Source organism: Ruditapes philippinarum, unplaced genomic scaffold (genome assembly GCF_026571515.1).
Source record: "Ruditapes philippinarum isolate M1 unplaced genomic scaffold, ASM2657151v2 ctg1393_1_1_1_1, whole genome shotgun sequence".
Classification (NCBI taxonomy): domain Eukaryota; kingdom Metazoa; phylum Mollusca; class Bivalvia; order Venerida; family Veneridae; genus Ruditapes; species Ruditapes philippinarum.
Genome location: NW_026864718.1, coordinates 210,278 through 234,896, shown reverse-complemented (window position 1 = coordinate 234,896; position 24,619 = coordinate 210,278). Strand labels below are relative to the sequence as shown.

Below are 24,619 nucleotides of genomic sequence, written 5' to 3'. Positions count from 1 at the left end.
CATCAGAAAAAACCAATCCCCTCAGAAAAAAGAAACAATTTTCAAATAATTTTAATTCAAAATAATAAATTTTAATAAAAATACCTTATTCTAAGAATTCCAAACAACCATACTTCCTCGATCTCACCCCATGTATAGTTGAAAAGCTGTGTTGTATATTCAAAGTTTTCTATTGATAAAGTCATTTGGTATGTGCACGGATCAACATTAGCATGTATTTGAAAGCCGCGGTCAAAAATGTCAACATATAAGCAACAATCCACCTGGGTACAGCTATCTGATATGCGACACTGCAGATTTTCAGGCAATGTTGGTACTTCAATTGTCCTAGGGCAACCTAAATAAATGATAAAAGATATAGACAAAAAGCTGCTCTCAAGACATCCCATTCTTAGACCAAGTTATGCAAGGTTTAGAAATTATTGATCTATGTTAACACAGTCAGAAGGGTGAATAAACTTGACTGTATTTCATTTAACTTTACATGGCATAAAAATTATGCCAAAAAAATTATCACTTTTCATGACAAGCTCAATAAAACTGTATCTAAATGATTTTTTTCATATCTCTGTTAAAGATCTCCCTGTGACTTTAACATGTGCACTTTTAAGTTTTATCACATTACCTTTTGTCCATGATTCTGTATCAGTAGTGTTTAGAAGACATGCATCATCTTTCAGAAAAGGAGACAAATTCAGTAAGTCCAGTAATATAGAGGAATGATATTCATCCAGAGGGTAATCTGCATTTTGAAGATCCTTGTCTGACAGCCATTGTTGTAAGGAAAAACCTGAAATATAAATCTCACGATTTAAAAACTTACATTGGTAGTGAACTCATATATAGACTTGTAGCAATCAAAACAAATCTATGAAAGTTCTATAAAGGAAGCCTTTGGTGAGCTTTATATACTCCTGGAACAAGATTAAGTCATGATATTCTAAAACTTTAAAAAAACATGTTGAAAAATAGCAAGTCATGACATGATTCCTCATTTTTAGGGTTCAATCACATCAGGTTAATGTGATATTGGTAATTTTAAAAGAATATAAGTGACAACATTTGAAGTTTAGTTTTCTTAAATTTTGCAAACCACAATTTGATAACAGGATTCCTTTGTATTCAAAACTTGTCATCAACAAAGGCATAGACATTAATTTAAACATTATATTACAAACCTGGGACAAAATAATCTCTTTTCCACACACACTGAACTTTTGGAATAATCATCTGACTAAACAATTCCACATCCAGTCCACATGGTTGTGAAGATTCAAAACAAACTTTCAGTTCTGCTGACAGCGCAAACGTCTTCTCATTTTTCAGTTCATGAACATCAAAGCTAGGGGGAAAAACAGTGAAAACAAGAAACATTGCATTATTTATAATAAAGTAAAATGTTTTACTGAAAGAGGCAAGTCATTATGTCTGAACACTTTAATCAGAATAACAAAACACTTTAAACACCATTTTTTGTCTTAGTCAAGAAGAGATATTATCAATGTAACAAGTTTAAAATATAATCATATAAATTTTGAACATATCTTAATACTTTATGACTTAGTATAAATTACTGAATTATTGAAAACCAGTTTTAAATAAAATGTCTTAGATTAAGCTTTTGTATTATACAAGGCTTTCCAACGATAAAAACATTAAACTCAAAAGATAAGTGTTAATATTAATTGAATAAGATGAATTTTATGTAATAAAACTAAAAATGTGAAAGATCTTACTTGAGTCGAACTATTCCTCCAAAATTCAGCTGTCTTGTTTCATCTAAGACAAAAATAATTTTTTTGTAAAACTGTTCTTTTGTTTTTTGATTTTTTTGAAATTTTAACAAATATTTTTGGTCATAATCTGGCGGTCAATCCATCTTACTGGCTTTCCTAGATAACTAACCAGTAATAACAAATTCTACTGAAAACTGGATAAATGCATGTAAGGAAAATGCAACAAATGCTTGATCTTAATTTATCATAGTTTTGTTTGGCTTTAAACACATGAACATTTGAATGTTACCATATGGCTACTTTTAAGCTCAATTTATGCCTGCAGACCTCTTTTGTTCCTCTATTCATTTTTTATGGAACATGTGAGTGAGATAGTACAATCACTGATATTGCAACACAAGCTAGATAGATAAATCATATAAATGATTTCCGTGCCCTTGGTAGGATTCAAACAGGGTTAATACTCTCAGTGCCTGAAAGAGGGGGATGGACCCTCATTAAGCAAAGAATACACTCTAGGATTCAAACCTACAGTGGGTGACAAGTGATTCAAAAGTCAAAAAGCAAAACCACTTAAACATGTTTTACATATACCAATTATAAGAGATTCAGTTTTAAAGATATATTTATCTTGAATTAAGCATAGTTATACAAACCCCATGAAAAATTGGAGAAACTTTTAGTCATTTCCATGTTATCTATGTAACTTCTAATAGAATGGTCACAACGGTCGACCTCAAGTCCAAAAGATATATTCCTCCCTGTATTGACCTCTTGCAAACAACAATCCAGTTTTGAACAGCTTTGGGAATACTGACATGACATGCTATCAGGTAATGCTGCAAGACCATCAAGATCTGGACAATCTGAAATATATTTAAAACATATCGACCTATACTATTTGTTTTGCATTTTTTGGAGAAACTTTATACAAAATGTATAAGTTTTAAATTAATGGAAAAAAAGATCACATTGTTTGCCTTTCAACATATAAAGTAGATATATTTAGAATGGTTACCAAAATATGAAAAAATACATAGCAAATGAATAATATACCATTTATACAAGACTGATATTCCTGTTTTAATATGATTATTGCACATGTTTAACTTATTTAAAATTATTTTTGTAAACAACAATAACTCATTCAAAAGAAACTATGAAAAGGCATTCAATACTTATAGCAATAACACACCTGCCTATGCTATCTGTATCCAGTAGGCTAGGCTGAATTTTTGCGCAATCTGACCTTGGATGCTTAATTAAAGTAGTTTCATGCTAAAATTTTTATGCACTAAATAATAAATTGTTCCAGTTTCAAAGAAGGGCAGATACTGGTACATACTTTGAATGCAGTTAACTCAACTCAATATATCACAATAGTGATTAAACAAGCCTTCACAAACATACCATTAACCCATCCGTTCTCTGAACTTGACCTGTCAATTTGACATTCTGTGTCCTGTAAATATGTTGCCAATCCGAGATCATGAAACAAAATGTCTGTGTTAGGTGGCTCAATTACAGATGTCACTGGAATTTCATGGTTAAGCTTCCATTCCAAAAGGGAAAATTCTGAAATTGTAAGATGATCGTAATATTCACACACACAAAATTACTTCTTTATATACATCAATCAGGTTACATGGTCAAGCATCTGGTATTGTGATATCTTTTTTGAAAATTTGCTATTGGACCTTGAGTTAGGAATTATAAAATTTATTGTCTACACTTTTTTCATTGACATATCATGTTATAGGTCTCTTTTTTTTCTTTAAATCAAAGTTTAAGCTACACAAGCACTGTTTATATTAAATATTTTCAGCATTACTGAAAAAGGAAGAAATGATATGTCCCTTTATGCATTATTTTAGACACATACATCCAAGAAGAAGGTTAGACAGCTGAACTGCTTCCAAATATGATAGAAATCAAAATTGCAAACATTTTTGTAAATGTCTTTAGGAATAGTATGAACTTATGACATAATCTTTGAATATATATATTACAGAAGATTCAAATCATCAATAATGACTAAAAACATCTGAATACATTAATTTGTGCTTTTAGAAAATCATGTTAACCTGGTATTCCAAATGAATCTGTGACATCAAAATCACAAAATGTTTTTGGAAATATCGCTTTGTTGAAAATAGTATTTTCCATGTAACATGGTAACTGTGACTCCAGGCATGCCTTGGTTGCTAACGTCAGGATAAAAGCATTCTGACCATCTAACTCCTCTAATGTAAATCTGAAATAAAATATTTATTTTCACAGGTTTCAATATTCAAATATAATGAAGATAATTAAATAAAAAAAGACATTGTAGCTTAAATAAAATATAGGAAATTGTCACTTAGATAGTTCTTTTTTTTTGGTGTATGAAGATTACATGCCTTCAATAAATTCTGTGCATAAAAAACTATTTTTTGAAATGATAAAGAATTATGCCATTCCTATCCATCTTTTTAATATGGAAATCGAAATAATACAATGTTTAATTACTTGAACAGTCTAAAAACTAGCAATAATAATGACTTCCCTATGACACAAAGGAGATCTAGGCAAACCTGAATTTTAATGTCAGCCCATATTTTATATTGCAAGTATAATTTAAATTCCTTTAATCAACATGATGGACATATAAAAATTTGAAGCAGGGAATGTTCAATAAAAAAAAAAATTCAGAGTAAAAGCATATCAAACATATAAAACAAGGAATTCTTACACAATTCTAATCACTCCTTTCAGAGACACTTCTTGCTCAGTTCCCCATTCAAAGTCAATAAGTGAATATTTAATCACAAAATTTTCTATTTGTATAACAATGCTAGGTTTGCAAGCATCAATGTCAATGTTTATTCCAAATGTTTGTTGTAGAGGATCAACACTCATGCAACAATCAACACGAGAGCACTCTGTTACATGGCATGCCAATTCTTCAGGAAGATCTAGCATTTTGTTTTGTAGTGGACAACCTGGAATGAATAGGAACACAGGTAAATTGAGAAATTCTATCAATCAATACAGCCAAGTTCATCATTTACAATATAAAATATTTCTTGTAAGCTTCCATCTTAAATTATGACATATTTAGTGGCACAGGGTCATATCAACTTTTTTTCCTTATAAAATACAGGACATGATGAAAAATGTCAAATTATTGATTCTTTCACATTACAGTTTCTGTTTAAAGCTTTTGGTAACTATAAAATATTACCATTTCAGATAATTTTACATTACGGCTACTGTTTTAAATTAAGTAACTATAAACAAACAAGATATTTCATTCAATATTTAATTACTTTATTCAAGACTGGTAAATCTGAATTCTGATCAAGTGTCTACATGTAAAAAATTTACACACAAAGGGGCTTAAAGCCTTCATCTCACAGTAAAAGTGCAAAAGTCACCCTCTAACTTTAAAGAGTGGTATGACTTTAAAACTTATCTATATACTTTTACACAGAATAAAACAGAAAAGAAAACAGATATTAAGGATCTATACCTGATGTAGATGAGAGTGCTCGACGCTTCCTAACTTGGAGAGGATTGCACTGGTTTTCTGACAAATACTTGGCAATCGTTAGTTCATCCATCAGAATAGATTTGTCCAGCATACTTATAACATCCCCCTCATCATATCCATGATTACTCATCCAGCTTGTTAATGAGAAACCTAAACAAAAAAATAGAAGTTTTTAATGTTTGATACACCAATTTCCTAAATCACCTTGGTTGGTTATTTTAATATTGTTCAAAAAATTACCTTAAGGGTAAATTAACACTCAATATTTTAATAAAAATTAATACTATATGTAGCATGCATTAAAAGCTTTGCAATAATATGAGCTAAATGTTGTTTTTGTCTTTCGTTATAAAAAAAACCCCAACAACAACAATTCATGCAATTTTACCTTGACTACAATAATACAAATCACCAAATCCATTATTCTCAAATCTAAAAATAGTTTTAAAAATGTTTAACTCTGGATGCAATTAGTTATCCTTATTTGTTTATCAAGTCAAGCCTGTTAAAAGTTTGATAACAGATATTGCATCCACTCCTTAACATAAACAATGAACAGTCACAAAAGACAGAGCAGTGCTAGTCCTTTATGGACATCCTAGCTTTATTAACTTCATCCTTCAATTTAACAAGTTGCTGAAAACCTGGCATTTCTAAAGAAAAACATGAATATGAAATACTATAGAATAGATATTTACTTTCATCTTTGAAACCTTCATTCACACTACATATTGGTATTGGAAATGTTGCTCCTGACAAAAGATTTCTAGTAAATCCACAGACATCATCTGACTCCAAGCAAATACTGACATCCATATTAACAACCATTGCTTCATTTTCAGGTAAATCAAAAAGTTGAAAGCTGTGGAAGAGAGAAAACTAGCAAAAATAAAAAAATGGTTTTCTGAAAAGCTGAATGAAAATACAACCTTGGTATTCTAAATATAAGTAAAACAACATGCAATACATGGATTGAAAAACATGTAAAAGAACAAAAAAACTTGTTCTTACATGACAAAAAAACAAAATTTGGAAACATTTTACATTGTGCTTAACAATATGCTTAACTTAAAAAAAATTGTTGAAAATATGGGGCATGACATATGCAGCCTGTAAAGACAAACTAAATAATCATCACAATTCTATGCAACATGTTCAGACATGATCAGCACATCATCACAATTCTATGCAACATGTTCACACATGATCATATCATCACAATTCTATGCAACATTTTCACACATGATCACCACAACATCACAATTCTATGCAACATGTTCACACATGATCATATCATCACAATTCTATGCAACATGTTCACACATGATCACATCATCACAATTCTATGCAACATGCTCACACATGATCATATCATCACAATTCTATGCAACATGCTCACACATGATCACATCATCACAATTCTATGCAACATGTTCACATATGATCATATCATCACAATTCTATGCAACATGGGCACATATGATCATATCATCACAATTCTATGCAACATGTATAGACATGCTCAATGATCATCACATTTCTATGTAACCTGTATACATAGCCATTCTACTGACTGCACATCAGTAAAATTAAAACAGATAATTGACATTTCAACAAGAATACTTTGATAAAAAATTGCAAAATATGACGAATGTGTCACACAAGTTCTGCTTGATTACAGTAAAGACTAGAAAGGTATGTTAAAACAAAGGTACACTTACTTTATCCTTATAATATCCTGCAGCCAAAAATGTTCCTCGGTACCAAATTCATAATCTATTAAACTTAGATTAAAGGTGAACTTTTCTATTCCAATAGAGACATACATTTCACATGCATTTATATTGAAGAGAATACGAATTGGCCTTTCCATAGATGGTTTGTTAAGACAACAGTCAATAGAGGAGCATGATTCCCCAAATCGGCATGCCACCTGATCCAGTGATGGCAGGGAGCCTTCATATGATGGACATTCTGAAAAATAAGAAAATAGCAAACATTAAAATCCTAAAGGTCAAAGGAACTAAAATGTAAGATTTCAGGTAAATAAAATATTTTGAGATCTTTTGCTTTTTTTTTCATACTTTTATTTCAAGTGATTACTAATGCTAGTTTTAAATTTCTTGCCCTTCTGTCCTCTTATTTAATGAATTTATAAGGACATTATACATTTAGTTTTGCAAAGGAAGGTATCTCCTAGTATCCCACTTGTTCCTTATTAAAGGTCTCAATGTGACCATTACATTAGCTAAAGTAACTTATAATCCACCAAAACAATTATTTCCCATCATAAATATCTACTTCTACATTTAAGTAACATGAATGATCAGACATATAAGAAAGAGTATTTAAGTTTCTGTATCAAAGGGAAAATTGTTTAACTCTTAAATATTTACCAAGAAAGTGTATTCTTATTCAACTATACATGCTGCCATGGTATTATAAAATATAAGCCAAAAATATTTACCATTTTTTGTGCCATTCACATAATCATAGGGACTTTGTCCATATATACAGGGTATATCCAGTAGGAAATCAGCAATTCCCATATCGTCATAGAGAAGTTTTTGAGCATAGTCTGGCCAATTAGATAAATCATCTGGTAATTGGTCTGTAAACTCCTCTCGCCATTTAGCAAGTGAAAATGCTGCAGGAGTTAAAAATTATAGTATTAGACTACCACTTTTTATTCAACCAATTAAATCTATGATGAATTCTAGACTTTCATGTCAATGCTAAATATCAATTATGATTTCTTATTTCAACTTTTCCTCAACTCTTCTTCAATATTGCTATTTACATAACATCTGTATTGTAATATATTTTTAAATGTAATTCTTACTGTTATTTAATTTTTAAACCAACTCCACTGGTTTTATTGACAAAACATGACTGGAAATGTTTTTTTCAAGATTAATGTTATATTTAACGCAGCTTTAGACAAATATCTTGTGCATATAATTTCAAACCATTTGGTCACCAAGTTTTCCCTAAATTATAAATTATTCTAATTGGGAAAAATGACCAATAACGGAAAAATAATGATACAAAACACGACTTTTGATTTCAGATTATTTTATTTTGTTATTTGTATTTTAAATATCTTTCTGTTTTAAGTCCCCCAGTTGATCTATGTAAGAAATTCAAATTTTATGTCTTTAGGTTTGTTCCTTTAATCATTGCATTAAATTGTCGTAGTAAAAGTTGTTTTTTTTTGTGTTTTTGTGAATTTAAATATTGATGAACACAAGCAATTCAAGCATGACTTGGAAAAGATTTTAATTCTTTATCTTTAACATTTTCAGCTACATGTACATTTATTATAACTCATTATGCTTTTATTTTAATTCAAAAATTTCCAGAATATATTTCATATAAGATTCATATGATTTTTCTTATTTTATATGCGGATGATATTGTTTTATTTGCAAACACTGAAAATGAATTACAGAATAGTCTAGATATGTTATATGAATATTGTAATAAGTGGAAATTAATTGTTAACACTGATAAAACTAAAATTATGATTTTTCGTAAAGGCGGCCGATTGTCTACTGATACTATGTTTTATTATATAACTGTCCTGTTGAAGTTGTAAATAAATTTACATACCTAGGTATTGTATTCACTACTGGAGGTTCTTTTTCTGAAGCACAAAACACACTTTCGGGTCAAGCACAAAAGGCTATATTTAAAATGAACAAGTACTTATATAAATTTACAAATATCTCTGTGCAACATAGATTTAGAACTTTTTGATAAATTAGTATTACCAATCTTGAATTATAGCAGTGAAGTGTGGGGTTTTATACACGGTAATGCTATAGAAAGAACTCATTTATCATTTTGTAAACAGTTACTTGGAGTTAAAAAATCAACACAAAATGATTTCATATACGGTGAACTGGGCAGACTTTCACTTCAGTCATTACGTTATTTCAACATTGTTAAATATTGGATAAAAATTATATGTACAAATGAAAACAAATATATAGCAAAGGTATATCTAATGTTGAAAAATGATTTAGAACAATTTCCTAATAAGAAAAACTGGTGTTCGTTGGTAAGAGATTTATTATGTAACCTTGGGCTTAATGATGCATGGTTTTATCAAAATGTCGGAAATGTAAATGTATTTCTTAGTTTAGTTAAACAAAGAATTAAAGATCAATTTATTCAAAATTGGACTGGTAGACTAAATGATTCATCTAGAGCTTTATTTTACAGATGTATTGCACAATTTCAACTACAATCATATTTAAAATGTATAGGTGTGAGAAAATTTTGTACTAGTATGACAAAACTGCGATGCTCCTCGCATAGATTATGTATTGAAACAGGAAGATGGGCAAGACCTGTCAGTGTACCTATAAATGAACGCAAATGCACATTCTGCAATGTGTTAGAAGATGAATTCCATTTTGTATTACAATGTAGAATGTACTCTCAATTAAGAACACAATATATACCAATTCGTTACTGGAGATCTCCAAATATGTTTAAATTTATAGAATTAATGAATACTGAAAATCAATTGTTAATCAGAAAACTGAGTATATATATTTCAAAAGCATTCGTGATGCGCTCAGATATTTTATATGGAGCTGATTAGTATGTTAATGATTTTCATATCTACAACTATGTCTATACTTTTGTTAAAACTAGACTTATAGTACTACATTGTATGTTTTCTCGTATTATATTATTGTCCCAATCGACATGTTGGTCAATATAGGCTAGTCATATGAATATGTAATATTTCTTCTATGTCAGTCATATAAATGTGTGATTCATCCTATATAATATAGTTTCATAGCTCAAATATATGTATATTTTACAAGCGAAACTGCTGTTATCTAATTGTTCCTCCTCAAATCTTGTCATTGATGGCAAGATCTGGGAATGAGGAAACACATAAGTAAACATACATCTTAAGACTAAAGAGCAACTTACCGGGTGACTAATCTTGTATTTCGCTTTTGACAAGATTATCCCCCTTAATTTTTTAAATCTTTTCTTCATACAAAGTAATTTATTAGAAAAAATGTCTGGACAGTACACATTTATATACAAATTTGTTCCATTTTATTAGATAACTGCAGTTAATTATGCTAAGAAATTATATGGTATATCAATATATTGTTAAAGCTTAAGTGCGGTGGATGTTACATAACTCGATGTACAGGTCTAGCGATAAGACCATAGCAATTATCTCCCGTGCACAATTAATGCTTTGACAACAATGATGAATATAGGCAGTATATAAAATGTATGTAAAATTCACACTTTCATTATCAACATGATTTAATTCAATATTCAATTGAGAAAGATTTTAATCTATCAAATTATCCTCTTTACTAGCGATAGATCCAATCTAATATGTAAAGTCAGTACAATTTGATTTTTGTCACACGTAAAACTTATGTTGCATATATACTTTTGACACATACGACGAAAATGTGATTTACTATAAGCATGTAAATCATTTAATAGGTAAATACATTGTATATGTTTTCATTTCCTATGTAAAATGTGCTATTGTAATGCATGTATGAGATCATGTCAGTTTTGCACGTTTGCCATATTATATGTTTTGCATATTATACCACATGGGTCTATGACCTTCTGGGAAAAGATAAATAAACTTGTTATAAAACTTGTTAAAACTTGTATGATATTTCTGAGAAAAAATTGGTATACCATTGCCTCGTAAAGCCTGGGGTCCCCATACACAATCTGTTTTTGGAAGTTTTGTTTCATGAAGTACTACATATACATTATCACATGCCATGCCAGCCTCTAAGCAAATGCTGATATTCATATTGATATAATATTTCCGTTCTCCTACAAGATCATACACTTCATATCTGAAACCATAAAAAATTATTAACTGGTCTAATGCAAGCGTCAATAAGATTTGAACGCTGTTAAGACTGCACAATTTTCTCACCTTGTAACACAAGTAACAAAGTAAAAATATTACTAAATGCAAGATTTTCCTCCGCAGCAAAATAATGCAACTGTACTAAGAAAGAAAATGGGAGTAAGTTCCTTTGTTTACAACAAATACCCAAAATAAATATAAAGATTCAGAAGAATGCATTGAGTTTATTACATCCTCTTCCTAATGACAAAATTATAATAATGAGAGAAATATTTACCTTATTCGGCATAGTCCAAAGAGCCATAACTCCTCCACCGTGCCAAAATCATAGTCAATAAGAGTTATCTCATTTACAAGTTTCTCTATTTGGATTTTCAATATTTGGGTACAGGGGTCTATAGATAGAGACATTTTGAGATTGTATTCAATATCAGCAACATTCATGCAGCATGATAAAGAGGTACAGCTATCATACAGTGTACACACAATGCCATCTGAAACCATTGGTAAATTTTCTACTGTGCTTGGGCATTCTGAAAGGAGACAATAGACAAACAATAGACAAACAATGCAACATTAAGGAATGAACCTAGAAGTGATCTTTTTTTGCTTTTAAAACAGTGTCAAAAAAGTGTTTCAGAAATGTTTATATTTTGATCATGAATGTATCTAAATTCTTGTTCTTGTACTTTTCTAATTTCACTTTTCATATACAGTAAAAACCCGCTTTACGACCACCCTGTTTTCGAGACCAACCTGCTAATACAAACGATTTTTTAAAGACCCGATCTTTTTATTCTTTATTTTAATGGTCGCTTACCCCAATTCGAAACCACCCCGTTATTCCGTAATACGACCAGTAAATTCAGTCCCATTTCCTAAATTCTGTACATTTGGAAACCCATAAATACGACCGCGGGCACTTTCTCACCTTGATATTGACATGCATGTATATTGCTGAAATCTTTTTGACACGTAGTGTAAACAACAGTTGTCCTAGTTTTACGATATTTAACGACATCCAATTTACGGCAGAGGTCAATAATGAGGAAATGATCAATAATATGGTCGATACTTTTTTAATTTCACACCTTTAATGTCATAACTGGAGGATTAAAACAACAAAATATTGAACAGAAAACTTTCAATAAGTTTTTTAGAGGTGTTGCTGCTATCATTATCTCTTTCGTTCCATAATTTTAAACAAACATAAACATGATACGATTAGGTTTTTGAAGTTGTTATCGGCGATGCAAACTGTGAAAATAATTAAAGGTTAATTGTTCGGTGTGCTTTGTAGTAAAATGGTGATTTAATTGAGTAAGTCATGTCATTCTTTTAACAAGAATGTAAAAATATGTTTGTGTTTAAAGACAATCATAATACATTTTGTACCTCTAAAGAAGTTTAAACATTTACAATGTTAAAAAGTAAAAGAAAATAAATGAAAATAAAAAAATAATAGTGTATGCTTTATATCTTCTCAATTGAAATAGGTCAGCCCAGAATTAAACATGTTTACAGTACATGGTATGCCTGGTTTTCTGTTTGACCAAACTCATTAATGAGACCAACCCGCTATTAAGACCAGATTTGTAAAGTCCCTTCATTGGTCTCATTAGCGAGTTTTTACTGTATGTCTTTTTGTGTACAATAACAAAGCATTAAATTCAGTAAACTAAAATATTGTACATGTTCACATAAAAATTGCTAACTTCTGTATTTTTCTCTGACATAAATATTCCAAACTTTTAAAACAGAACTGGAAATTTCAGCTTTGCAGCATGCTTGTAAAGCGGCAAGAAATGCAACAGAACTTCAAATGAATACCATTTATCCAACCATTTTGCCCAACTTCATCCGATAGGGTTGCATAGTTACACTGCTCTTCTAGTAAGAAATCTTTTAGTCCCAACTCAGCTAGTAATTTATTTCTAATGTCTGTATCAAGTGTGTCACCTCGGACAAGGTTGTAATTTTGAAGCCAATTTGTAACTGAGAAATCTATTTAAATAATAAACAAAAATATTTATATGTATATTCTTCATACATTTACATTTTGATAAATAAAGGTGAATCTTTTTTTAAATTTACACATTTTTGAAAATTACATACAAAAAGAGATCAAACTGAATTATAAAAGTGCAATTTTCTATTTGTAATCAAATTTTATGACAATTTGTTTATGAATAATAATTATTAAAGAGACTTCACTAAGACTTTTTTGACATGATGGAACTGAAAATCTTTTGCAATAACTTGTGTGTAAAATTATAAATGATTTTGCTCACTCAGTTTTTCAAGAAAAATCATTTTTATTGTGCAAAATGACCTAAAAATGAACTGCTGCAACACTTTAACCCATTACTTCATATACACGCCTTTTAACGCCTTTTTCCCCCCCCCCCCCCTTTTGTTGTCTCAAATGATGAAAAAATGCCTTATTTAGGCCCCAAACATTTGTTTTTGTTTGAGAAATGTTGTTAAAAAAAGTGACCCTTTTTTCGGCGCGGCCCCCCAACCAAAAGATACATCAGGGGGTTGCCAGAAGGGGATGTGCCCACTTCTGTTTGGGGGGGTTTGAAGGGGGCGGAGTCCCCCTCATCGCCAAGAAAATTTTGGACTTGTGAGAGGCTGTAAATGACCCCAGATTGATCATAAGGTAACGTGTAACCAACGCTGAAAAGCATTTGACTCTATCTCAATCCATTGAGAAGTTGCAGCACTTTGAAATAAATTTTGATGGAAAAAATCAACGCAAAATAGTGATTTTTGGCAATTTTGAGATGTCCCCTCGTTGCCATGGTAACAGAAAATTTAAGCCTGAGCATGTTGTTGCAAGGACAATGGTCCAGTCAACATTTGTGCCAAGTTTGATTAGTGTTGAAGCAGTTTTTATAGTATTATAGCAATTTGAACTTGTAACGGGAGACTTTTCGATGAAAACAGCCATTTTTCACAAAATGCTCATGAAGTAATGGGTTAAACAAAAAGACTTTGATAAATTGTAGCATTACCTTGTATGATAAAATCACTTTTCAGACTGCATACATGCTTAGGCAATTTGTGGTTCTCCAAAAGTGAATAACTTTCACAGCTTGCATGTTTTTCCCAGCATACATGTATTTCCATGGTAACGATATATTGATTATAGCTTGTTAGATCATATATGGTATACCTTAAACAAGAACAAAGCAAAATTTTAAAATATTGTAAAGCTTGAGATTTTAAATTAATGTATTTTTTGGTGAAAGGGGAGTTTTATACTATTCTTTTATGATATAAAACATAATACTTTTAAGCTACTCTAGAGAAGGGTCCTAGGTGTGAGTCAATGCATTTTAAGAAAAGAGTGGACAGAACCACCTACATTTCATAACTAGTCAGACAAAATAATCACATATATGGTAAGGGTTAGTTTCTTGCTGTCAGCAACACAAGCACTGGGTCAAATAGACAGCTTGTATGCGCTTTGAAAGCATATTATATGGAGTGGTATAATTATAATTTTAAAGTTCCCATGAATTATATAATGACATAAATTAAGCTTATCCTAAATATAACATAGCAAGTTCTAAACTTATAGAAAGAAATATGTGCATGTCAAAATTGATTTAAATATAATCGAAAAACTTATATACTCAAGTCTGAAAACTCCTCCAAGCCAAATCTGTTCCTTTTGTCCAAATGTATAGTCTATTAAACTTGTTGAAAACTGTAGTTTCTCTATACCCAAGGTCATTACTTGTGTACAAGGGTTAACATCAGCCACAATGTATATATTTCTATCCAGGTATTGAACAGGGAGGCAACATGTTATAGCAGTACATGTTGAGGATAAAGCACATGCAATGTTACTCAAATCAGTTGGTAGATAAGTGTCCAGCTCACAACTCTCTGTAATATAGTATTGTACAGAAAATAAAAATTATGCCAAAAAATGACCAGTATAAAAACAATACTTCTTGGCAGCAGAAGAACTCAATAGAAGATTTAAAAATTAGAAGACCCATCTGTGACAAATTTATGGAGAAACTCACTGATTTTCCTTGACCAGTATTTCTTCTTACTTTTTTAAGGACTTTGAAGGTAATGTAAACTATCAACTTTTAGGAGACGAGAACAAAGACCAACCCTCAGTGAAGTATTTCAAACACTGGTTGGGACCCTACTACAGACCATACACTATATAAAGTTGCCAAGCCTTCTAAGTGTCAATATCACAGTAGATATACGAAACCACTGTACCCTCCTGTCTTGCGAGCCTATACAACATACATGCCATATCCCCCGCCGGGGGACAAAAACCCCCGATTTTCGACCATGTCTCCCGATCTCCCGCCGTGGGATCGAAATCCCCCGATTTTCAAAAATTCAACCAACAAAAAAATTAAAGCATCATTTTTACCAATAAACATAATTAAACAATAGACTTAAACAACTTTTACAACTATATATGCCTGAAGTAATATTTCCCCATTAAACAGCAGGGGTCTAACGGATAATTGTATTGTTAGTTACTCCGACACACTTCAGCTGTCAAGGAATAACAAATTCTCCTTTGATAAACCTGTCAATCAGTGTCAGTATTGCAGGTGCTTAACCAATGACAGCGTCCGATACTGAATGTGTGACGTATCAATTTTTGTTGGGCTTGAGTTTGTTGTCGCCATTGCATTGGGTCTTTGAAGTTGATAAGTGCAGATAAAAAAATAATGATCAGGCAATAGAATCTCAAAAAATCACAGATTAGCAATGTTTGAAACTATTATTTTTTATGTAACTGTGATCTATGTTGTTGCAAAAATAATATAAACTAGCTTTGTCTCACAGTAAGCAACAAACACTGAGGAGGGATTGAAAGAGGTAAAAATCTGTTTTAATCAGATAAATAATAAATAATACCGGTTTTAACACCCAAAGGGCCAAAATAATTAGGTCCAATTATTATCCAGTAGTCAGTACACTCCAAAAAACCTTTACACAACTCTGCATCAATTACACAATTTACATGTACATACAGGTATCAAGTGACGTAGTGTCTAGACTCCCTACTGCCATATAAGGCAATCGATGTGTGTTAACAAATTGAGGGATGACCTGAGTAAACTGGATTAAGATTTGTGTCAGATTTTTTTTTAATTTACTGTTTATGAAGTGTCAACGGAAAAATTTTAAGACAACATTTTTTTATTTCACCTTTCTATGGCTACAAAAATTCTCCGTGAAAATGTTGATACCTTTCATTTAAAGAGAAAAATCTTTACCTTTCATTTAAAGAGAAAAAACGTTGGCTGTTAAAAGTATATTTATTTTAATGATTTTGAATGCATCAAATTCAAGTTATTTGTACTAAAATGATTCAATATATATCTGATATAAAAATGTATTTTATATGATGAACATGCAATTAATTATATTTGTTTTACAGGGATTCTTATTTTATTTACATCAAATATTTTAAGTACCTATGTTTATTTGCAATTGTTTACATATTATTCTTTCACAGTCATGTATGTTAAAACTTGAAAATATCAAATGATCTTGTAGAAATGTTCATTTTCATAATAAAATGGGGGAAATTTTATTAAATGTTTGCATCGTTTTAAGATTATGACTGGTTTGTGCTTGCTTAAAAATCCCCCTACTTTTGGTCCAAATTCCCCTGCTTTTTAAAGCCAAATCCCCCTATCTGGGTGGCTGGAAATATGGCATGTATGATACAATTCAATGTGTACCCTGTCTTGCAATTACCAACACATGTGAATTCTGATCACTGTACCTGTCTCAGGAGCCTTTATATTTTAATTTTAATCTTCCTTGCAATAAAAGGAAGTAGACTTGTTTATATACTGTGAGTATGTTTTTTATTTTTAGAAACTAATTAAACAAGCATGCCACAATAATAACAATAAAAATTTGTAAAATGTCAAGAGACATTACCATTTACATGCATTTTTTGCCCAAAATTTGCTTTTATAAAAACATTTTGGCAACATAAGGTTTTGTTTAACACTTTTAAACTTTTAAGTTTTTTATAAGCCTCTTACCATAATTCCATCCAGAGTTATAAAATGGTGATTCTCCAATAGTGCATGTTGTCGATTCAAAATAAGGGAAAATGTCAAGGTCATTCAGAAGAATAGACTCCATGTAGTCTGGTATAGTGGTAACAGTTTCATCTAAACCAAATTCATGTAACCAAGTCACTATTGAGAAGTCTGTAAGATAGAAAAGCAAGTTTGAAATGATAATCACATTATTTCAGAAAGCTTGATTTTTAGGAATATTGTAATTTTTGATTAAATTATCTCTGAAGAAGATATTTGAAGCCAAGAGTAAATCATATTTAGTGTATAGATGAACTTATTTTGCCTATAGATATACCATGCTCACCTTTGACCAAAATACTTTTTTTATTGCAGAAATTTATATAAATCTATGAAATTCTTGCTGAATGTGTTTACTTTAAATATGAAAATGCACAAAATATCTTTAGGAAGCTAAATTTCCTATTACAAGTCAAGTTGATTTTGTCTTTTCTTTTAACAGTTTTTTTAATGACACTATGTAATAATACTGTGTTAACCAACAGTATGTAGAGTTTAAAATGTAACATATCTTCTATATGTGCACTCAAAAGTTATTATTTTTACATTTCAAAGGAGATTGTGTAGCAACTGTCAGTATTTTCAAATATCAAATGTAAGCATAATATATATATTTATGCAATGATTTTATATACATGTAGAACATGATATGCTGATATATCAAGTTGATACTTTCATACCTTTGATAGAAAATACTTGTTGAACAGCCTTTGAACATTCCAACTTCTGAACAGTTACTTGGTCCAGCACCAAGACCTTGTATGGACATGTCGTCATATCTAGGCATACTTCAATACTCAAACCAAGTCTGAACTTATTCTCCACCTCAAGATCATCAATCTGGTACCTTGAAAGAAATGTGATAAAATGATTGGCCTGTGCAAGTTTGATTTACATATGTCACCTGTTCTGAAGTTTGACAAGATTTATGCTACTTTCAATATACATTTAAGTCCACAACAAAGCAAGTTATTTAGTACATACATGAACATAATTATAGAATAAACAAAAATCAAAAACCTCGACAACAAAACTTTATAACTAATTAACTTTAAAGAGGATTGTTTATTGATCAATTTAAAAAGTTTACCACCCTCATCTGTCCAGAATTGTGTATAAAAGCAATATCATTAGTTATGTTTGAAAGAAAGTAAAAAAATACCAGAAGATATGAATTAAAATCTGTATGTACATTCATTAAGTTGATCACTGATTTAATCAGCAACCTACCATATTTTTATCATGCCATACAATGATAAACTATGCTCCTGTCCAAACTCGAAGTCAAATAATGGAATTTCATGTTTAAAATTTTCAATCTCCAAGGTGAGCCTGTAGTTGCAAGGGTCAAAGTTCAATTTCACTTTAAATGATTGCCCTATTTCATCAACTCCCAAGCAGCATTCTGTTATCATACATTCAGAATACATCCTGCACTTGATGTTTGATGGGAGGGCATTGAATATATCAGTGCTAGTGTCACAAGCTGAAATGTTAAATGAAATGTTCTATCAATTAACGATACAATTCAAAATAAATTGTCATCAAAGTCTGAGCTAAAATATACATGCTTGAAAATATCAAGTACTTGCATAGTGGTAAAAGGGCTTGGCTCTTAACTGAGAAATCTTGAGCTGTTTTGTTCCAGGGTGTTTTGTAAAACAGGTGTCTTGTCACAACAACTTGCCTAAGTATGGGTTATCTAGCATAGTCTAGATGGATAAGTTAATTCTAATAGTCTTGCCAGAAGTTGTTAGTCAACAACAAATTTAAAAGACATCAATAACTTTCCTGACTAAGCCATGCATGATTATTTTTTATTATAGTAGATTAATTCTTCAATCTTGTCAGTTGAAATGTGTGATTTTTCTCCTGGTGTGTGTTGCAGATGCATCTCTGCACAAGTTATACTTGTTTTTTTAAACATACACAATGTACCTTACTAAAATAGTCTTAAAATCTAAAAGCAGTCACAATATAACTGGCATCAAAACTGTATGCTTTGGACTTTAAAAATAAATGTTCATTTTAAAATCTTTTGAAATCATGACTTTATTAAAGACAAAACCAAAAGCTATACAAACCATCATTCACACCATTGTCATAAATAGAGTCACTGGTTTGGCATGAAGACTCTAAAAGAAACTTGTTTAAGCCAAGAGCTTCCATTAACAGCTCCTTTCCTTGATGTGTAAACGAAAACAGGGTCTGTTCTTTTGACTCCATCCAGGTCTCAATACTGAAAGCTTCTGTAACCAAATCAAATATGTAAGTGACATTTGTTTTTGTTGTTTTTTTTAAAGTTAAATGTGCTAACAGGTAGTAGTTTATGTTTAGAAATAAGTTTTTTAAATGAATATCGACGCATTTTGGTATATTACAACAAAGTCTGAAAAAGGCACTAAAGAGAAATAACCTACTTAAGATTCTATGATGAAAAACAGCAAACAAACTATATAATATGCATTGAGATCATTCTTAAAGCTACAAAAAGGGACATATTCTGGCATGCTGAAATCATGTACCAACTGCTTATTTTCCATATAAAACAAAAAGTCTATAAACAAACTAGTATTACCATTTATTTGAGCAGTTATGGACCAATCGCATGTTCCTTTAGGTTGGCGATGGTTGTTCAAAATATGTTTATCAATAACACATTGTTCATTTGTGTCCGTACATAACAGGAGTTGCATGTCCACTATATATACACCTTCATCATCAATGTCATATATGTTGTACCTGATATAAAATAAAAAAAAATACCTTACAGTAACTAACTTGACAACATGTTATTTAAGGAATAATATATCCCAAACAGTGATTTTATTGCTCAATAAAATTATAAACAAATAAATATCATAGGCATAAAAAAAACGTCAATATGATAACAAGAAATCCTACCTCAGTGATATCAATCCAAACAAAGATATAACATAAGGTTTCCCCCATTCAAACTCTACCAATGATGTTTTTCTGCTAAATTCCTCAATTGCCATTATTATTTCAAAGTCACAAGGTCTGATATCTAATTCAATAGTAAACGTTCTTCCCAGAGTTGATGTAGTGTCTAAGCAACACTGTATATGAGTGCAGGTATCAATAAAGTAACAATGGATATCCTCATTCTCGTCAAACCAAGCTGGTACAGTGTCCAAACATTCTGTAAATTGAAACAATATATTTTCAAACTTGGTTTCTTGCAAAGTACATAAAACCTGTGAAATTACATTTGTTATGAACATTTTAAGTGTGGTGTCAAGCAAATTTCAAGAAAAATATTAAATCGCAAACATCAAAATTCATTCAAAATAAGAATTAGAAAATACCTTTAAGTTACTAAAATATATATATCAATCAATGGCACAATAAATGCCGATACACTTCTTAAAGTTCCCATATGTTAAAAGTAAAAGTTTGAATTCATCAGTAATGTCACACACCATTATTAAGGATTTGATTTGGCACTGAATCTATTTGACACTCTGTTACAAGGTGTCCTGCAATACCAAGTTCTTCCAATAGCAAGGCTGATAAATATGTCGATGGTCTTTCATCAGCTTCTAATTGGTGCTCTTCTTTCCATTCCATAAGACTGAAGTCTTCAATGAAAGAAAAATATCACTTAAATTTACCGCATCATTGAATATACATGTATTTATTTATTTAATTTTATCAATGTAACATGGAATAATGGTGCTATATCAGTCAAATATACTTCATATTTATTTTTAACAAATATGAAAAATAAATATGAAAGAGTCAAAATTCATATTTATTTTTAGGGACTACTTTCAGACGCTTTTTCTCTGACAGTCAATTTCAGAAATTAATTTCATTATTACAAATTAAAGCAATAAGTATGTTATGTTTTTCTTCACACAGCGTAAAATGATCGAGTATTGAACCATGTATTCACTGATAAAAAGTTATGTATTATTGTGCGCTGCACAAGTAGCTAGGATTGTCAGAATAACTTTTATTGTTTTTTTCTTGATGGTAAATTTAAATAAAAAGGATGTTTATTTTTTTCGTTTGAAAGAAATATGGAATGAAACAAACCAATCCTTAAACTATCCTTAAACATTTAAATGGACCATTTAACAACTGGTAATTACCTGGTACTAAGAACTGTTTATCAAAATCACATGTTGGTAATAAAAGTTCAGTGTCCTCAAAGATAAATGCATCTATTGCACAATTCGTTTCATCAAAACAAAGAGATAACTCTAGTGATAGTACCAATACATTTCGTCTCGAAATGAACTCAAATGTTGTTCTGAAAACAATAATAGTATTGCTATAAATATTTTCATTATTTTTACACATTTCAAAATAATTCATATACAAATGTAGTTATTCCAAATTATCTGCCAATATTTATATCAAATCTTATGCATCTGCTAATGAAGTACATGCAAATATGTAAGAGTAATGTATGATTAATAAAAGACTTTGCAAGATAGCAACATACAAAAAAATATGCCAGTCTGGTAAATTGACTATTTACAGAAAAAGTGGATAAAGAACTATAAAAAAATCAAAGTGCTGCAGCACTGAATGCGACGGACATGCAACCGGAGAGACATTAAGGCTTCTTTTAAACAAAAACAAAACACAAAATATATAACAGAGAAAATTTGTTCCATACAAGTTCGAGATTTGTAAAGCAATATATTTTGTGTCCCAAACTGATATAATTCAGATTTTCTACTTTCAAGCACTTAAATACAGAATGAAATTCATGCCTAAAAACTCTGGTCAAACTTGTAAATCAGTGTCCTTATCGATTTATTTTAAGAAATGATATGTAAATAGAAACAAGGGTGCCATAGTCACAAAATACGCCCGTTTACGAAAAAGCTTTAGATGGAGATGGGGGCATTATGGATAAGTGTTATCTAGCAAGCAAGTTTTTATTCTTGGCACTGTGTTGTTAAATGAACCTTAAAACAAATCAGTAGGGAAGATATGCACTGAATGTGTGACCTTGACCTTGGTCGCAGGGACCTGAATTCTATGCACGGCACTCAGCCTCACAATGATGAACATTTGTGCCAAATTATATTGAAATCCCTCTATGCATGTAGAAGTTTTGCTCCAGACAAGTGTTTTTCTATGAGCTCTAACTGTGACCTTCACCTTTGACCTAGAGACTTGATTTATGTGCAGGGCACTACGTCTCATGGTGGTGAACAATTCTATAAAAGTAACATTAAAATTCCTCCATGCATGTAGAAAATATGCTCCGGACAACATCTGGATATTTAATCATCTCCAGTGACCTTGACCTTGCAAATATTAACCTAAATTAAATGTGTTACACCTGTAGTCATGATAGTTACCATTTGTGCTACAATCCATCAATAAATGATGACTAAATGGTCCCTATAACCATCTTCAAATTTTTATCTGAACTTTGACCTCTATGTGTAACCTTGACTTTGGTCACAGGGATCTGAATTTTGCATGCGACACTCAGCCTCACAATGAAAAACATTTGTGCCAAGTTATATTGAAAACCCCCTATGAATGTAGAAGTTTTGCTCCGGACAAGCGTTTTTCAATGAGCTCTAAGTGTGACCTTGACCTTTGACCTGGAGACCTGGATCATGCATGGAGCAATACATATCATGGTGGTGAGCATTTCCATAAAGTATTATAAAAATTCTTCCATACATGTAGGAGATATGCTCCAGACAAAATCTGGATATTTCACCATCTTTAGTGACCTTGATCTTGCATATATTGACCTAAAGTACATGTGTCACAGCCGTAGTCATTATAATGACCATTTGTGTTACAATCCCTCAATAAATGATGATTAAATCGTCCCTATACACATCTTCATATTTTTATCTTTTTTTAAACGGGCGTATAAAAAGTACATGTAATTTAATAACTAAAAAATTCTGATTTAAGATTTTATTCTAGGGAAATACATTTCATTACAATTCTTAATCTTTGAATGAGCTGAACTGATATTTACTTGAAAATTAAAATATAATTAAATTTCTATGAGAAAGTATTTACATTTGATAAGGTAATTACTGTATGATCTTTATGAACAAATACCAAGTCTACAGAACACCATAGTTATCACAGTTAAGTATCTTGACCAATGAATGAAACATGTGTAAATAAATGTTACATTCTTTACAACATACTCAAGTCCAAGAAAGAGGATTATTTCATGCCTTTTGATTAAATTCTATTTTTAATTAAAATATAATTAAATTTCTATGAGAAAGTATTTACATTTGATAAGGTAATTACTGTATGATCTTTATGAACAAATACCAAGTCTACAGAACACCATAGTTATCACAGTTAAGAATCTTGACCAATGAATGAAACATGTGTAAATAAATGTTACATTCTTTAGAACATACTCAAGTCCAAGAAAGAGGATTATTTCATGCCCTTTGATTAAATTCTATTTTTAGAATTGAAAGTGAAAGTAGATCAAGGGGAGTAATTGTGTAAGTCATTTATGAACAAAGTAATAACTTTGTTGTCTCCCTTTGATTAAATTCTATTTACAAAATCTGGATATTTCATCATCTTTAGTGACCTTGACCTTGTATATATATTGACCTAAATTATATGTATCACAGCCATAGTCTTGATAATGACCATTTGTGTTACAATCCCTCATAAATGATGACTAAATGGTCCATATACACATCTTCATATTTTTTATCTGAACTTTGACCTCTAAGTGTGACCTTGACCTTGGCCGCAAGGACCTGAATCTTGCACGCGACACTCCGCCTCACAATGGTGAACATTTGTGCCAAGTAATATTGAAATCCCTCTATACATGTGGAAGTTTTGCTCCGGACAAGCATTTTTCAATGAGCTCTAAGTGTGACCTTGACCTTTGACCTAGAGACCTGGTTCATGTGCGCGACACTGCTCCTCATAGTGGTGAACATTTATATGAAGTTTCATTAAAATCCCTCCATACATGTAGGAGATATGCTCCGGACAAAATTGGACGCCGCCCGCCCGCCCGCCAGGGGCGTTCCCATAATACGTCCCGTTTTTCAAACGGGCGTATAAAAAGAACTGTCAACGAAATATTTCTAAAATAAATCCAGGCAAATAAACTTCAAACATATTACATTATACATTTGAGAATGCTATTTAGAATTGCTTCGTGTTATATCATAGTGGGCATATAGACAATAAAATATAAGTCATTTGTATTTTTATTTCTCTTGGATAATCATATGTCTCATTAAAAAAAATTTGGTTAAAATCATCAGCAATTAATAGTGTATTTTTTAGATTTTTTTTATTTACAAGGTAAAGATGTAGAGGCCAGAGCACATCGTTTTTATTTTAATTTAAA

At 30.9% G+C, this 24,619-nt stretch overlaps 1 protein-coding gene across 1 annotated transcript in view; it reads right to left on the bottom strand.

Annotated features, from left to right (window-relative positions):
• LOC132726631 (uncharacterized) overlaps positions 1–24,619 on the bottom strand; it is a 134,826-nt gene that overhangs the window by 31,769 nt on the left and 78,438 nt on the right. Inside the window, exons 81-105 of the mRNA XM_060711976.1 lie at positions 21,381–21,541; positions 20,706–20,864; positions 20,167–20,425; positions 19,841–20,004; positions 19,347–19,511; positions 18,493–18,748; positions 17,943–18,109; positions 17,203–17,373; positions 14,794–15,049; positions 14,170–14,330; positions 12,983–13,156; positions 11,430–11,685; positions 10,969–11,135; positions 7,736–7,915; positions 6,990–7,242; positions 5,967–6,130; positions 5,248–5,418; positions 4,468–4,717; positions 3,821–3,990; positions 3,147–3,311; positions 2,393–2,602; positions 1,737–1,779; positions 1,179–1,342; positions 626–790; positions 85–337 (exon numbers count right to left, since the gene is read on the bottom strand). Coding sequence (XP_060567959.1) covers positions 85–337; positions 626–790; positions 1,179–1,342; positions 1,737–1,779; positions 2,393–2,602; positions 3,147–3,311; positions 3,821–3,990; positions 4,468–4,717; positions 5,248–5,418; positions 5,967–6,130; positions 6,990–7,242; positions 7,736–7,915; positions 10,969–11,135; positions 11,430–11,685; positions 12,983–13,156; positions 14,170–14,330; positions 14,794–15,049; positions 17,203–17,373; positions 17,943–18,109; positions 18,493–18,748; positions 19,347–19,511; positions 19,841–20,004; positions 20,167–20,425; positions 20,706–20,864; positions 21,381–21,541 — 4,704 coding nt within the window. The remainder of the gene's footprint in view (positions 1–84; positions 338–625; positions 791–1,178; positions 1,343–1,736; positions 1,780–2,392; positions 2,603–3,146; positions 3,312–3,820; positions 3,991–4,467; positions 4,718–5,247; positions 5,419–5,966; positions 6,131–6,989; positions 7,243–7,735; positions 7,916–10,968; positions 11,136–11,429; positions 11,686–12,982; positions 13,157–14,169; positions 14,331–14,793; positions 15,050–17,202; positions 17,374–17,942; positions 18,110–18,492; positions 18,749–19,346; positions 19,512–19,840; positions 20,005–20,166; positions 20,426–20,705; positions 20,865–21,380; positions 21,542–24,619) is intronic.